At 41.4% G+C, this 16,022-nt stretch overlaps 2 protein-coding genes across 5 annotated transcripts; both read left to right on the plus strand.

The window, feature by feature from the left end:
- Nucleotides 1–8,402: 8,402 nt before the first annotated feature.
- On the plus strand, nt 8,403–11,273 carry natd1. 3 transcript variants are annotated; one of them, XM_010873947.4, is made up of 4 exons: nt 8,403–8,701; nt 9,215–9,333; nt 10,319–10,387; nt 10,536–11,273. In XM_010873947.4, the coding sequence occupies exons 1-4, from the start codon at nt 8,605–8,607 to the stop codon at nt 10,749–10,751; spliced, it is 501 nt and encodes a 166-aa protein (XP_010872249.1). In that variant the 5' UTR covers nt 8,403–8,604; the 3' UTR covers nt 10,752–11,273. The 3 variants fall into 3 exon arrangements, with proteins under 3 accessions (XP_010872249.1, XP_010872250.1, XP_012991164.1); XM_010873948.4 differs by having other exon boundaries at nt 8,410–8,701; nt 10,319–10,371; XM_013135710.4 differs by having other exon boundaries at nt 8,411–8,701; nt 10,319–11,273.
- A 1,302-nt stretch (nt 11,274–12,575) lies between these two features.
- tmem11 (transmembrane protein 11) lies at nt 12,576–15,710 on the plus strand. 2 transcript variants are annotated; one of them, XM_010873946.3, is made up of 2 exons: nt 12,576–12,677; nt 14,654–15,710. In XM_010873946.3, exon 2 carries the CDS (start codon nt 14,661–14,663, stop codon nt 15,168–15,170), a length of 510 nt encoding a protein of 169 aa, XP_010872248.1. In that variant the 5' UTR covers nt 12,576–12,677; nt 14,654–14,660; the 3' UTR covers nt 15,171–15,710. The 2 variants fall into 2 exon arrangements, with proteins under 2 accessions (XP_010872248.1, XP_010872247.1); XM_010873945.4 differs by lacking the exon at nt 12,576–12,677 and adding an exon at nt 12,742–13,200.
- Nucleotides 15,711–16,022: the final 312 nt, after the last annotated feature.

Below are 16,022 nucleotides of genomic sequence, written 5' to 3' on the forward strand. Positions count from 1 at the left end.
CCCACCAGGGTTTCCTAGGTCTTCCCCGGGGTCTTCCCAGGAAGGCGTTCAGGAGGCATCCGGAACAGATGCCCAAGCCACCTCAGCTGACCCCTCTCGATGTGGAGGAGCAGCGGCTCTACTCTGAGCTCCTCCCGGGTGAGCGAGCTTTTCACCCTATCTCTAAGGGATCGCCCAGCCACCCTGCGGAGAAAGCTAATTTTGGTCGCCTGTATCCGGGATCTTGTCCTTTCGGTCATGACCCAAAGCGTAGATTGAGAGTAGGAACGTAGATTGACCGGTAAATCAGGAGCTTCGCCTTGCGGCTCAGCTCTTTCTTCACCACGACAGAACGATACATCGACCGCATTACTGCAGAAGCTGCACCGATACGTCTGTCAATTTCCCGTTCCATCCTTTTCTCACTCGTGAACAAGACCCCTAGATACTTAAACTCCTCCACTTTGTCGCCGGTTCTTTTCGTAATTTTTATGGACAGAATTTCTAGGCACAGCCAGGGGCCGGAGGGTGTCAGGTTTGGGGACCACACGATTTTATGTTGTATATTTAATTTTTCAATTCTATTCAAAAAATCTAGTCAAAATAAAGTAAATGATCTAACATTTTATGATATTAATAATGCATGTTGCTTACCCTAAAATAAAGGGGCATTTGTGAAGAAATGTGTTGTCTATAAGAGATCCAGGAGATTACAGGAGACTTTATCTCTGTACTCCAACCAGGTTTAAACAGAGCATTCTCTATGGGGGAAGTTTCATTATCACAATAGGGAATTAATGTGAATGACAAAATCAAATAGTCATTTAACATTTTATTACATTACAAATTAAATAAAAAACCTCCTTTTTGAAAATAGAAACGTAAATATTTGAATTTAAACCATTTGAACAATGAAAGAGCAGCTATACACAAATACTGAGTGGTTTACAAAAACATAAAATACAGTGTTTATAAAACAAATAATTTTGAATAATAATAAGCAAAACCTAACTTGTAATAAATACCAATGAACTTAAAATGAATAACAAATATCAACACAGAACCATTGTATTTCACAAACCTTTGTTTTTAAAATAAACTTTCTTAGCAACAGTGCCAAAGAAAAACAGTGTTGATCATCATGGCTAGACAAATGCTGATTCAATTAAACTTTTCAATTGTATAAAATCTGTTTTATTTCTAGAATGTACCTAGTAAAATAAATGTATTTCTCACAGCTGTAGAATAATATAGTAAATCTAAATATTTAAATATAATAACTTGACTATAAGCATGTTCATTGCTCACTCAAACCTGAAGATTTTTGGCCAAGAATATCCATCTATTCACCACTACAGGCTTAAGACATGACCATTGGCAAGTGACATTGTTGCCACTTCTACCGAAAAGCCTCTCTGAGGGGGAACTTGTAACGGGAATGGATAGATACTTGCAGGCAAGCTTGGCGAGATGAGGAAAGCTTACTATGTGTTTTCCACCATGCAAGTAGATCTTTGTCTATGGAGGGTGTTAGCAGGTAGTTGTTTAATTCCTCTTCCATAGCTTCCTTGTGGGTCAGAGAGGAATCACCCTTTGCTGCAGCTTCTCTCTGTTTAAAGAAACCTCCCAAGGACTTCTTGGCTTTCTTTGCCTGAGACGTATCAGCAACTTCAGGCTCCACTTCACTGCTGCTGCTTGACATCTCATCCTGGCATTCCATCATTTCTGATGCCACTTTGGCCTTGACTTGGGGCTTGTTGTCTTCACTGATGAAGTCCATCTTGAACCGGGGATCCAAACAAGAAGCCACATCTAGCAGCTCCTGAGTAGCTTCATCTTTATATTTATTGTTGATGTAGTGCAACATCTCAGTTTTCAAGATCTTGGTCAAGTCTGTGTCTCCCTCTTAGCAGCATTGAAGTGTTGAAGTGGTGAAAACTGGCTTCACATATGAGACACCAAAGTAGTCTTCTCCTGAGAGTGCATCTGTGAAGTCCAGCAGTAGGACCAGTGACTTACTGACAGATTCCAGGACATCCATATCTTGCCAGGTTGGAACTCAGACAGGACCTGAGTTATAGCCTTCTGTTGCTCTAGTATCCTGCTGATCATCTTCTGTCTGGAACCTCATCTTGTTTGGCATTCTGATATGAGGGAATGTGAAGGTAGATTGAGTTCCTTCTGGGCTCTTTCAAGAGCACTTCTGGCCTTCCAGCTGTGAGAGAAATTACCCACCAGCTTCTTGCAGACAATCCGTCCATCCGTTTTCACTGCATTTTCTAATGGAAAATGTATTTATTATTATACACATTTAATACATTTACTTTAATACTTTAATAAATGTTGTATAAAAATAAGTTGCTCTTAAAACTGTTTTGCAAATGATTACTTAATGAGCTTTTTAAAGATACAATTTATAGTTTCTGCATGCTTTCTTTGTTTTAAAGACCTATAATAAAACACATTCATTCTCATATAACTTATGTCTCAAGAGTTTAGCACTAACTATTTTACTTTATGATAACCTAAAATATAGGGGCATTTAATTCCATTGTTTGTTATTTTAAACAAATGCAACATTTAAACATAAAAAAAGATAAGAGATATATATAAATATGAAACACTAATGACATTCAGAGCTTTGGCTATTAACCTGACAGTCTGTATCCTTCATTCTTCCCCAGCCCCATCCTCTACAATAAAGATATATGAAACTTATGAACATGTTTATATTTCAGAACAGGTTGCTAGGTACTGATATGTAACAGTAATAGTATAGTAATAGCAACAGTAGTAAAATAGAATGTGCAATTGGGCATAACTTACCAAGATGCAGTCTGTGGCCAAAGCACTGCAATCTGGTCCACATGGTGAAGGCGGCAGCCTTGTTTGCTGCATTGTGTGTTGTTATACAGACTAGACCACTCTCATCTAGGCCCCAATCAGCTAAAGCTTCTCTCTCCCTGTTGCGATGTTCTCACTTGTATGACCCTCTGGGAAAAATACAGTTTGCAAACAGTGACTTTTCAGGTGGAAGATCTCATTAATAAAGTGTACGGTCAGACTTATGTAGGGCTTCGTTGTCCAGCAGGACCACAAGTCCGTTGTTGCTGTATAATATTCCACTTGTGACAGCACTGTTTCACCTTGTGCCTTGCATTTCTCGTACAGCTCTGGGATGGCAACTTGAGAAAGTTAGAATAATTGCGTGATGGCATTACATACCACTTGTCAAACGATCCAGATCATGTTTTTAAAACCCTCTTTGGAACCTTTCTTGTATGGTGTAACACTGGCAAATGTGTATTCACTAACCACTGTCTTACTAAAATGCCTGTTCTGCGATGTGACTATTGCAGATGAGTACATCGCAATGTCTGAAAAGATGCTGAAAAGATATATCGTGCAGCCCTACCTTAAACTGTTTTATTTTAGGCTTACGATAATGTTGTTACTGGAGGTTTTACGCTATTTAACAAGGGTGGGTGGGTGGGTCGGTCCAATGAAGGGGTACCTCACATATGTGGTCCAGATGATTCCAGGGCCAAACCAAGCCCAGACGTATGAGAGACTGCCTTGGATTCAGAGTTAGAGTATTGGACACTGATGGTTCCAGACTCACCACAGCCAAGGAGAGGTTGGTTACAGACTCTGCCACATATAACAGAGTCCAAAGCTGGCCCACTGACATCAGCCAGGAGCTGAACTCTGAAGGAGAGGTAACTATCTGCACTGACTCATAGGAAGAGGGATATTTGACTTCGGGACATTGGAGTCATAGGAGGGTACAGCACAGATGTTCTTTCTGACATTCAGTCCACCATTTCATTATTAGTTGAGTGTTATTTTTAGTATTGCAGTAGCCTTTATATTAGGGACCAGGAGAATAGTTAAACTGATGCAGTGTTTTGTCTTCTCCTTTCTCCTATAACAACTGTGTGCAGGACCTCTAGCTCAATGCATGGAAACAAATTGGGAACAATCATGTGAAGTGAATCCTCCTGCAACCTTTCCTTTTGGCACCAGAACCAGATTCATGGCATAACGGATATTTTGCAAGGGGAAATGGCGGAAGGCCAGACCTCCTTGTTAAGTCTGGAACACATCTCCAATCAACGGTGAGACAGAACAACACAACTTGAAATTGAACCTTGAGCCTTGTGCCCAACAACAACAGACTTGAAGCACAGAGTGGCTCACTACAGAAGATGAGACTGTATTTCTGTCAAAGTTTCTACAGCATCAAGATCAAGGCAGAGAGGCCTTTGGGTCGATATGGATGGGCACAACAATAGGACAATGTGCCAGGTAACGGGAGAGAACTGGGAAGTAACTTCACACTTAAATTTAGACTTTGACATGCATTGGTATAGAGGTTGTGTTATATTAGATCAAAATGGAGCAGGATGTGAAAACTTCTAACTAAAATGTATTAGCTAAATTAATAATAAAATCTAGAATTGGGATGGGAGGTGTAAAGATACACTGAATGCCTGAAAGAAAAGTCTACTGGAGGAAATGGAAGGATTGTGTTGGGTGACCCCAAACAAATCCTGCTGACCAGGAAAACAGCGGAAAAGGTAACTGATCCGGGTTCCTGCAAAGGAAGCAACCACTGACTGAATACAGGCCGGTGCAGTTGGCCCAACTGGACGACTTGACAGATCAACATCTCAAGGAAAAGATACCTGGATCCAGGCCAGCCAAAATAAACCAGATTTGAACAACATTTCAGCGCAAAGGACAAGATTTAGCGACCCCACCAACACAAACAACCAGACAACTCAGAGGGCCTCATCAGTGATGAAAGGGAGAACCGGACATTATCATAAGTAACTGCACTCACTACACCTGCTAGATGCTTAAACACACACACTCCACACCAGGTTCACTGAAGAAGGGTAAAACCCAAATGGGAAAAGTACGTCATTTTAACTGACATTAGCAACAGCAACTAAAAGATTCATGAAAATGTAATTTTTGGAGAACATCCTAAGCATGGCTGCAACGAGTATATGTAGATGACAACCTAGACTTCCCTCATTGGTTTTACTCAGTGTATATGTTGTTGTGGAAATTCTGAAACCTGATGCATTCTTACTGTTTAAAGGACTGAGTCCAATTGTTTGGATGTGAGAATGAATGAGTTACTAGTTAGAGATACTGAGAGGGATTTGGTATTTGTCCTTGGGGGGCATCCTTGACCGGCACCAGTGGATTAGATGGTTACTCGTAAATCAGTATAACCCTTTAGTGTCTCTGTTGATTATCCAGACATTGTGTCTCCTCAGGAGTTGAGAAGGATAAGGTGGGGGGACAGCCCGCCCTTTGGGTAAATGTTACACAAGACAGATGGGCAACAACTTACCACACCCCTTTTCTATGTGATATATACTGTTGAATGACCTGTATGGAGTTAGAGACTCCTCGGATGATTATGTTTGTAAGCGTTTGACGCGTCTCTCATATTTGCAAATTATATTAAAATGGTGCCAAGATAATTTTGTCTCTGTTTCTGACTCCTTTAAGAGTGTCGATTGATGGAATTACCATCACAATGTTTATTAACATCACTGCGAAATGGAGAGAAAACAGCAGTGATAAATTAACTTTGGTAAAAAAAAAAAATGGGAATGACAGGGTAATTCTATGTCTGCTAATGTTTCTTCAATGTTTTTGTTGCAGAACTGACATCCACAGATACAACCCTGATCAGTTGATTAATATATTAATGTGAAAACAATCTAACATGTATGTAACCTTCAGGAAAACCTCACTCTGCCTGGTTCATACTGATACCCACTGCTTCTCACTTAAACTGACACACAACACAAGTCCACACCTAGTTAAAAGCCTGAAGTTGCAACGATGGAAAACATCAAACCCAGAAGGGGCCTTAGGCCAGTGTGGGGAGTCAATGACCGACTTACACATGACTGTTATTCGATTTCCAGAAGATCAAGAAAGACCAGCCGAAACTAAAACAAATTCATTTCTATTTTGTGTATTGATCATGCATGTTGAAATTACCTGTTTGAATTTAACATAATTAATGATTGTATGCAAAATTAACTTATGTAAAGTAACTGTAACCTTCTGGTCCTTAAGATCCAGTAAGGTTTCTTGCAATAGAATTGGTGGTATTATTTCTAGATTAATAAATTAATTTGTTTATTGGGAGAAATTGTGTATAATACATTTATTATTATATCCTTATTTATTCATTATTCTGTTAGAATGTCTTAATAATCTGTATGTTTGAAACATTACATATACTAAAAGACTTGTCTTTCCTTGTCAGCAACTCATGATGTCTATCTGTGTTCAGGGGCAGTAATGAATAGAATGTCGGCTGAGTAATGCTCCTAGTCTCCATCTATGTTTGGAAGACCAGGCCTTGGGCCTAGCAGAAACCACTAGAAGTCTCACTTTTGGGGGTATGTCTTGGATGGGGCTCCTGCTCCTTGTATTATAGAGGTGAACAGGACTCTATTTCTTATTGGGAGAGCTGAGATAGCAAAACCACCAATAGTAACATGTCCTAGCTGTCGTGTGTGAGCTTTCACCAACTTGTCTGGGCAACTGACATTCTATGATTACCTATGTCTCCTAGATCTATGTCTGTATGCAACCTTGCATTCCCTGGGCTGCATTATGGCGACAACAATTCCTTGTATGTAAATTTTGCAAGTACTGATGTCGTCACCTGTGCAGTTGAGAAGGAATATAAGTTTGAATCTTGGCAATGTAAAATCAGAACAACTGTCATGACACTGCTCAGTGTTAGTCTCTGTACTTGTACTGTTTTTGTCATGGTGCTTGTTCCCATATATAGGATTAAACCTGAAATAATAAACTTATGCTTATGACTGAAGAAATTTTTACTTGATAACAACTGCCACCAGCAAGCATAACTCCGCCACAACCAGCCAATTTCCCAAACAACCAACACAAAGATCCCACTAAGTCCAAATGGAGCTAAGCTCCCCCAATTACCTTGGAAAAGGAGTGGAAAGAAAGGGAAAGGCCGAAAAAAGCAACACACTGAAGCAAGCATCCTTCAAACCAATGTAAACCAAATCGGTGGGCTGAATTGGCTAAGCAGAAAAGGACATTGTGAGCATCCGAAACTAAGACACAATCAAACACTGGCCACGCCAACCACCTACCAGAGCCTCCGCCAGAAGCACAAAAGACCATGCCAGGGTCTGCAGTAGCGAAGCAATCATCGCACTGAGAATGGGAACAGCACTCGACACGGATGTAGCCACCAGCCTTCGGGTTGACATAAGACAAACAGAAGTCTGTACATGCATATCACCGAACGAGGGTCAACATAGGGACCGCTCACACTCACCTCCTGGCTTCAAAGCAGCCGGGCCAAGACCAGAGCAGAAATGCAGGGTGACAGGCAGGACCCGAGGAGGGGAGTTCCTTGGTTAAGGGGTAAATGTTGGAGCAAGTTCCATACCAGGGGTGAGGAAATGCAGAAGGGGTTTGGCACCACCAACGACGTAACGGATGTCAACCACCCATGTGGTGACACAGAAGGGAGGTCCGTCACACCACTCATCATCCCACAGAGGTAGTCCTGCACAAAAGTCAGCTGAGCCCAAAGAGCCGGCAGAGCAGCCAAATGGAGAGACAGAGGCACCCATGTTGGAAATCCTGGGGTAAACCTCCCCATCACTCGACTACAGGTCAAAAGAATAGGACGAGGCCGAGGGAGACACCTACACATGAACTGACAAAACCCTTGCTCAGCAAAAAGGCTGTCCACAGTGTGTGTACACACAGAGTGCTCACACCCTCTTCAATCGCTTCAGAGCATGGTCAGAGCAACCAACACAAAGAACAAGGTGGGGGGAAATGACCTGTCCAACAAAACTGTTACACAGGCTCAAGGAGATACGACCGAGACAACAAAAAATACTGCCATACAAAAACAATGACTGCCTACACATTCTGAGAGCATCAATGGCCTCACAAGTGACAGCTTCAGCAGAATTTAACCCTGCCAAATGTAAACAATGGGCAGCCTTTACATCTGGCATGTGCCAACAGCTATGTCGCCAACAACCAGGACAGCAAGGTAGAGAAGCATGCCAGCTAAGGAAAGGGAGAAACCCCATGGAGCAGATTGGCAGCAAAGAAACCAGGAGGATGGTCACTCGCCCAGGCAGCAGGCAGCAATACAAAACCAGCAATGACCGTTAATGGGAACAGAGGCAACGCTAGTATAACAAGCTCCATCCATCGGTAATATGTTGTTAAAACAAGGTGAGTTGGCCCAGCTGAACCAGTCGGAGCCAAACAAACAACTGCGAGGAACTGCGTAGCAAAGCAACAATTCTCATCAAAGCTCAAAACGTCCCCGTTCCACCAACCACAAGGAATTGACCAGCGGAAAGGGAACAGTAAGTCTGCAAACACCTCAGCGCTAGGCACGTCATTGGTCAATTCCGACCATGTGATCTTACAGCTGATTCTAAGAAGATGAACTGTTTTGGTTTGTGTTGGATGGTAATTGTTCTGGGTTTCGGGGAGCTATGATTCGAATGCTTTGAGATCCATTTCGACTCACTGAAATAATACGACGTTTTGGGCTTTGGACGACGAAAGACCATGGCCCAAGCTGCGCAGATGATTGTCCCCGAAATCAACACTCCGTTAACAGTAGAACACGATAAAAAGAAGCGTCAGTTTACCATACGACTAAATGGTAATGTAACGGCCGCTATCTATGTCCTTGTTTTGCATTTGCTTTTACAGTTGTGATAACTTACCACAGTTGAGTGTGTTTAACGTTAAGCTAACTAGCAAGCTTTACCTTTTAACCGTCGTTTGGGCTGATGCAGCTTAATGTTTAACGTTACAGTCAGTACTCACTGCAGTCGAACCAACAGTAACTACAGTTAGCAAGCTAGTACAGCTGCCTGTAGCTAGCTGTAGTCTATATAATTGCATCTCATTGCGAGTTAACTAACGTTAACAGTTACAGTATCCGATTGTATTTCGATTTAGCTAGGTAACTATTGTAGTTTATACAATTGTTAGTTTAATAATGTCCAGACAGTTAGTCGTTGCGTGCACATCATTTGCGATACAATAGGCTACATTTTCTCTCCACCCCGTCTTATTGAAGGCTGACTGGAGAGTAGTAGTCGTTAAGTAGGCCTGACTATTCTGTTACATGGCAGCCTTCTAAATGAGACCCTTCGCTCTCTTTTCCTAGGTTCTCACGACCGTGCTGTCCTGTTGTATGAATATGTTGGGAAGAAGACAGTGGACCTGCAGCATACAGAGGTTCCAGACGCCTACAGAGGGAGAGGCATTGCCAAGCACCTTGCTAAGGTTTGACTGTCTGACAACATGTTATCTTGGGTTGGTGCCAAACTAAAACCAACTGCACTAACCTGTATCCCTAGAGTTGGACACCCCTTCCTGATTTGAAAGTCTTGGATAGGCTCAAGCAAAATGACTGTACAGTAATAGTGCATATGCCTACACGTATCTGGGGCTTTGAGATAATTAATGGGTCCATTGGTCACAAAATTAGTAGTTAAGCATCAAAGCCAAAGGCTACACCTGAAATTACCCTTCATTTGCGATATATCACAACAGTTCTGCTGGAGTCTTGCAATCTGTTGCAGATGTCCCTTAAAGGCCATCTTTATATACTGTAATCTTCATCCAGCACAGCCAAAACAGGATTGGCCACCCCTCAGATTCTGTGTCCTCTCTAGGTTTCTTCCTAATTTTGGACCCGACTAGGGAGTTTTTCTTAACCACTGAATTAACTATTGTTGCTTTCTTTTTGGGGTTTTAGGCTGGGTGTCTGTAAAAGCACTTTGTGACAACTGCTGATGTAATAAGGGCTTTATTAAATAAATGATTGACCCAATAAAGGTCGTAAAGCTTTTTCAGTAGTTAATAGCTGATTAAATACTTTCCTGGGGCAATTTAAAAAACGTTGGCTAGTCCGCTTTGTTACAGCCGTTTGACATTATGGCTGCTGCATGGAATTCTAGGAATCCAAGCATAAGTCTCCTTTCTAGGCATAGCTGTTTACTCAGTCTAGGCAGTGCTTTCCAGATGACCACAGCTCAAAGTGCTGATGGGTAATATCAAGTTAGTTGTCTATTGCCAAAGAGAAGGAAGAAGGAAATAAAATATTATTTGTCTGAAGGTCTGTAGACCAGTGTTTTTATTGTCAGTTGTTGATTGTTACAGTCCTTAGTTATCCCAAGTTTAAATAACAATGACTGATGCGCACAAGTATATTGAGACCACGAGTCACAAAATAACTCTTTGTGTTGATGTTTTCTGTTGATTGTAGGCGGCCATGGATTTCGTGGTGGAAGAGGATCTGAAGGCTCACCTGACCTGCTGGTACATCCAGAAATATGTAAAAGAGAATCCACAAGCTCAATATCTGGAGCATATCCACCCAATGTGACCTTGTTGGAGAGGGGCGGAGGGGAAGAGAGGGGCAAGGGTGGTATAGGAGAGACGGCAAAGGGGCAATCACATAAGAGCTCTTTCCGTCTTTGCAGAAATACAGACCATTGCTTGGGGAGCAGCGATGGAGGAACTGCCCGAATATCATTGTCATCACTCATGGCCTAAACTCAGTGAGCATTGATGACACTTTGTGTTTCTGTTTGGACATGCCTGACAGACTGCGAGGGACCACAAATGTCTGTCTGAAATGTGAGAGGTTGGGAGCGTTTAAGGTTGTGTGTCTGGTGTCTAAACTCCCTGCAGTTTGAAACCACCTATCGCCAGTTGAAGAAGGCTTTGTCACTGTGAACCATTATCTTTTTGACTAGAACTCACCGGCTTTCTCCTTGGGCTTAAATCAGGGCTTTACTTCCTTCCAGTACTCTGTCCCATTTCTTATGTTTTCATCCACTCTATTTTGCTGGTCTGAGAAGTTGAGCTTTGTGTTTAAGTAGTAATGCCTACTTCGCAAATATGCACAGCACTGTCAAAACAAGAAGAATGTTGATACCCACAAAGTTGTTTTATTATCTGTTGTGACAAAACTATGCTGTAGTACTGTTTTTTGTACTGTATGAACCATAACTCCATCATCCTTTAGCCAGATGGCTTCCACCTATACTATTTGGGCTTGTGTTTGATCATTTGTCAGTTACACAGATTTTCATAAAAGGTGCAGCCAAATGTTGTATGTGTGATAACTCTCACAACAAATTACATTGATCACTATCCATAATGACCATAAAATAGGACAAATAGTAGAGGAATAAAAGAGGAAGAATTCAAGGTAATATGGAACTGTATTTCTGAAGTGGAGTGTACATGACCATTAGGATTGAAATTACCTCATGAAGTGGAATGTAGCCCTGATTGATCAGGACCTCGTAATACAAAAAAACAGCTGTGCACCTGACTGATTAACTGAATTAAGTATGTTAGGGAGCAGGGTTGGTGCTATAGGTTGCACCCCCAGAAGCTGTAATAGACCAAGGGGAAGTAACACCTGGACAGTCAAAACACTTTTATTTTCCCCTTCATTCAGAGACTATAAGAACTGGGACACAAGGTGAAGGTAATTTATTGACAGGTAGAAGAAGAAATAGTGTTTCAGGAGTCCAGAATGGATGTTGCCTATCGCCTCAATATAGGTTGGCTATTCTTTGTTTCCTTTAGACCAACATCTTGTAAGTTACGTAACCACATGCGCATACAGTGGACTAGTGAGGCACTTCCTTCCACTGTTATTTACATTTTAGTAGAAACTAGCCCTGGCGTTGCAAGTGCCATTCTTTACCAATTAAGTCAACTGTGACCATTTGTTTGGCCTTCCCAGACAATCTTAACCAAGTTCAGCAGGACAACCACTCCTCAGGACACATCTTAATTGCTACCATACAAACAGCTACTGTGATATTAGAAAATATATTACTGTAGAATGTCCATTGACACTGGGGAGTGATCCTCTAATGCATAATAATTCAGGCCTCATTTGCTACAGTAGTTGTAGGAGACTAACAAGTAGATAATTAAATGTCAAGTATAAATTTGCATGATGTACCCTTTTTTATTAGTTGAGTCTGGTAATACACCAAAATCTCTTAACATTTGACCTTGGAAAAATGTGCTACTATGGCTGTGTTGAAGTACTTCTTCAAAATCAGATTGGTAGTTGAACGGATTAAGCTGATGAATTACACAGGAGACACTGGGATGGATTTTAAGTGGCTGAATCTGTAGACCAACCATCTGATGGATTTAAAGCAGTCAGTGTTAGGCAGAATTTAGTTTCATATTTTATGAATTTCCCCCAATGTGTATACCTTTTTTATTAAATACATTCAAATAATAACTGATGTTTTGACTAATTGACTGGCTTACAAATAAAGATGCTTCACAATTATTAACTCAGATCTGTTAGTGCCTTAACTTTTAGGTTTCCTGTAATATTCTTCTGAATACCATTTCCATAACGTTTTAACTAAATGTTTTGCGATTAATATAATTGTGGAGAGAGGCAACGATCAGGTTAATGTGTTGCACGTTTCTACTGTATCGTTGGCACTGGCTTATTACAGGGTTTCTGTAGTTACAGTACAACATTTCCCGGCGTTCAGTTCTACACTGTGAGCGACGTACGTGAGATCAGCCGGGATCAACTCACTGAAGAAACTTGGATAGGACTGGACACAATATGGGTGAGTATAACGTAACCCGAGGCAGGTAAATATCAACCCGCTGTATAATGACAGTTGCATAAAGAGTTAAACTGTAGCCCTCAATGATAAATACCACTAGTAGAATTTACGCAGTCACCTCTACTATAGAACGGTTGTCCTAGCTATAGTGTTGTCCTTGGGTGCGATTGGTCATCTCTCCACTGTCACATTGTTTTGTAGGCAGCATTTGAGGATGTCTGCATTTTGTATAACAGTTTCCACCTATAAAAGACAATGTAATCTTACTGAATTCTGTATTTACATGATGTCAATATTAATACCCATTACACTGATAAACAATTCGAGCAGGGGATCCTTTAAATGCATTATGGGAAATGTATTACGGCGTACATTATGTTATTCTCGCAGTGCATTGCAAGTATTGCATACACTACACATCCTAGTTTGCACCGCGGCGCATTGCGTCGACAGCAGTCGTGTGTTCGTTCTCCAAGATGGCGTCGTTGGGAAGGAGGCGCGGTGTCCCAGTCAACAGGGAGAGGTCAGTTAGATAAAACATTGCCATATAACGACTCTTTTTGAGTACGATTTTGTCAGATGGCTTTTTATGACGCCACACATTCACCATTCCAACATATGCCCTTTAAAAGTGAAATGTACCTGTCAGTTGCCCCAGTTCCTTTCTTGATAACTGCTCATGTGATGTTTTGATTAGCCAGCTACAGTACCATTGCTGTCTTGCTAACCTCGCTAGCTAGCCTGTTTAAGCTTTCAAATGATATTCTGGTAGATTAGCCATCCAGCTAAACTGTGGAGATACCATGCTGTCACAAAATACGCTATCAAAACGGTATTGGTACTAACGTTCTACTAGGCGGTTACAATTGGTAGTTAGCTAGTTCGTTTTTAAAATAGATAAAACACCGATATTGTACCCATTTAGGTACTGTAGCTAACTTGCTAAACGTTGTTGGTGAAACTTACTAGTTAAATAACCAATATAACGTTCGGAGTTTTTCCAAATCAGTTTAATAGAGCGGCAGCTCAGGTCATACAGAAATTGTTGAAAACGTTGTAAATCACCATTGTTTTGTTTACGTTTTTTAACTACTTAGCAACTTGAACTTCACTCATTTTGCAAACCTAGATCATGTACCAAGTCAACATAAGTTTTTCTTCACAAAGTTCACAAGCTAAATTAGTTAGCTAACCAACGCTATTCTTCGGACCATGTTGTTTATTTCGTGTATTTTCGATATTTACAAAGAGTTATTTACAGATATACACAGACCCCCACCCCACCCGCCCGCATATTTCTTATGTTATTCATTAGCTAGTTTGCTAAATGGACGTTACCAAAAGCTGTTACTAGCAGGCCGCAGTCCATTTGACGATGACAACCACCTTAACGCAGTGGCGTCAGACGGGGGTGGCGGGTACTAGTGTATATAGGGCCATACATAATTTTTTGAGTCTTGAATAAAGAGGGGAAAGGCCCTGGAGAGACCACCTATGTACAGTGCCCAGAATATTGTGCTACACCCCTGCCTTTACGAATAACGTTATTTAATATTAGGGTATTTTTACATGTGAGCTTGAGTTCCTCGATTCTAAAGCAATAGAAGTATGGCATGCATCAATGAATTTTCGGAGCATTGTAAACTGCAGATACCAACCAGCTATCTTTGTTACTTGCCCACTGATTTATTTGTTTACAGCTCTTATTTTTACATGCACATGTCAAAGTTCCAGAGGTGTCTCATTTTGAACATATACAATGTGCCGAAAAAACTGCCAAACCTTAGATGATATTAAGGTCAATGACTATACATCCTTTAAAAAACACAGTTTTTGCTTATTTCTTTGCAACACCAGTAGTGTTGATTCACAAAACAGGTGCATCCACTTGCCTTAAGCTATCAGGCTGCACAATTGCTCATGAATTTGGTAACTTTTTGTGAATGAAATGTTGTGACTTTTCTTCATGCGCACAGGGGAGTGATGGCAGCGACAGACTGCTACATCGTGCACGAGATCTACAACGGGGAGAATGCACAGGACCAGTTTGAGTACGAGCTTGAGCAGGCACTGGAAGCCCAGTACAAGTACATTGTGATTGAGCCAACACGCATCGGTGACGAGACAGCCCGCTGGATCGCCGTGGGGAACTGCCTGCACAAGACGGCAGTGCTGTCAGGCACTGCCTGCCTCCTGACGCCCCTCTCGCTGCCGCCTGAGTACTCACGCTACGTGGCGCTACCTGCTGGTGCCCTGAGCGTGGCTTGCTCTGCCCTCTATGGAATCTCTTGGCAGTTCGATCCTTGCTGCAAGTACCAGGTGGAGTACGACAGCCAAAAACTCTCACGGCTGCCCCTGCATACACTCACTTCCTCCACACCTGTGGTGCTGGTGCGCAGGGACGACATCCACAGAAAGAGACTCCACAACACGATAGCACTGGCCGCCCTGGCCTACTGCGCCAAGAAGATCTATGAACTTTATGCGGTATGAGCGCACTGAAGAGGGTTTAAAAAATATCAAAAATACAAAAAAATCCTGGAAAAGAAAGAGAATCCGCCCCCAGAAGTAAGCAGAGTGGAAGCCAGGTGGAGAATTAAGGGGATTCCCCCAACCCCCAACTTACATGCTTACTTTTGGGCTGTTGTTTGATGGATCAGAGGGATATAGTTAAAACTAGAAGGAATTATTTTTCTCTTCTCATTTTCTTTACTTGTAAGTGACATCACCAGTGCACTTATCCATATGGTACCCTTGCGCCTTCCCCTGTCCCTGTCCTCCATACACTAAGTTAGCGCACAAGGGTAGATTAGTAAAAAATAAATATATATATATATAAAAACGGGACTGTGAATCAAGTTGCAGATGAAATGGGCAGACATGTTTAAAGTGTTACCAACCTTTTTGTCCCTTCCTTGTAGTTTTACTGTACCTCTTTCTTGCTGATCAGTACGTCACCAATTCATTAAACATTAGGATGTTTCAAACTCACTTTTCTGTATTTTATTTTCATTAAACAAATTCTACACCATTTCTTGAATCACAAAGACTGTCTTTAGCTACTCACTTTTTAGAACAAAGACAATGTTAAAGCTTTTAAACATACTTTGTTGGTCAACATTTACTAGTCAAGTTCCAAAGAAGATGATCTACCAACACAAATGTTTTTAGTATTACCTTTCTGTTAATTTTTAGGCTATTTTACATTCTGAATCACCGCCATTGTGTTGGGCTGTTTTTACACACACACACACAGCTTGTGGAATTATTAGATAGTTCATGGGTAAGTTTAGTTGTGTTTTGTATACGCAACCATGAACAGGTGGGTGGGTTGGATTTTCAGTC

This window comes from Esox lucius, chromosome 11 (assembly GCF_011004845.1).
Source record: "Esox lucius isolate fEsoLuc1 chromosome 11, fEsoLuc1.pri, whole genome shotgun sequence".
NCBI classification, from domain to species: domain Eukaryota; kingdom Metazoa; phylum Chordata; class Actinopteri; order Esociformes; family Esocidae; genus Esox; species Esox lucius.

Bases quoted from the DNA above. Each gene is read 5' to 3' on its own strand.
- tmem11 (XM_010873945.4), top strand. From the start codon at position 13,154: ATGGCGTCGTTGGGAAGGAGGCGCGGTGTCCCAGTCAACAGGGAGAG. The intron at 13,201-14,653 runs GTCAGTTAGATA...TCATGCGCACAG, and splicing joins GTCCCAGTCAACAGGGAGAG to GGGAGTGATGGCAGCGACAG.
- natd1 (XM_010873947.4), top strand. From the start codon at position 8,605: ATGGCCCAAGCTGCGCAGATGATTGTCCCCGAAATCAACACTCCGTTA. The intron at 9,334-10,318 runs GTTTGACTGTCT...TGTTGATTGTAG, and splicing joins TTGCCAAGCACCTTGCTAAG to GCGGCCATGGATTTCGTGGT. The intron at 10,388-10,535 runs GTAAAAGAGAAT...CCGTCTTTGCAG, and splicing joins GCTGGTACATCCAGAAATAT to AAATACAGACCATTGCTTGG.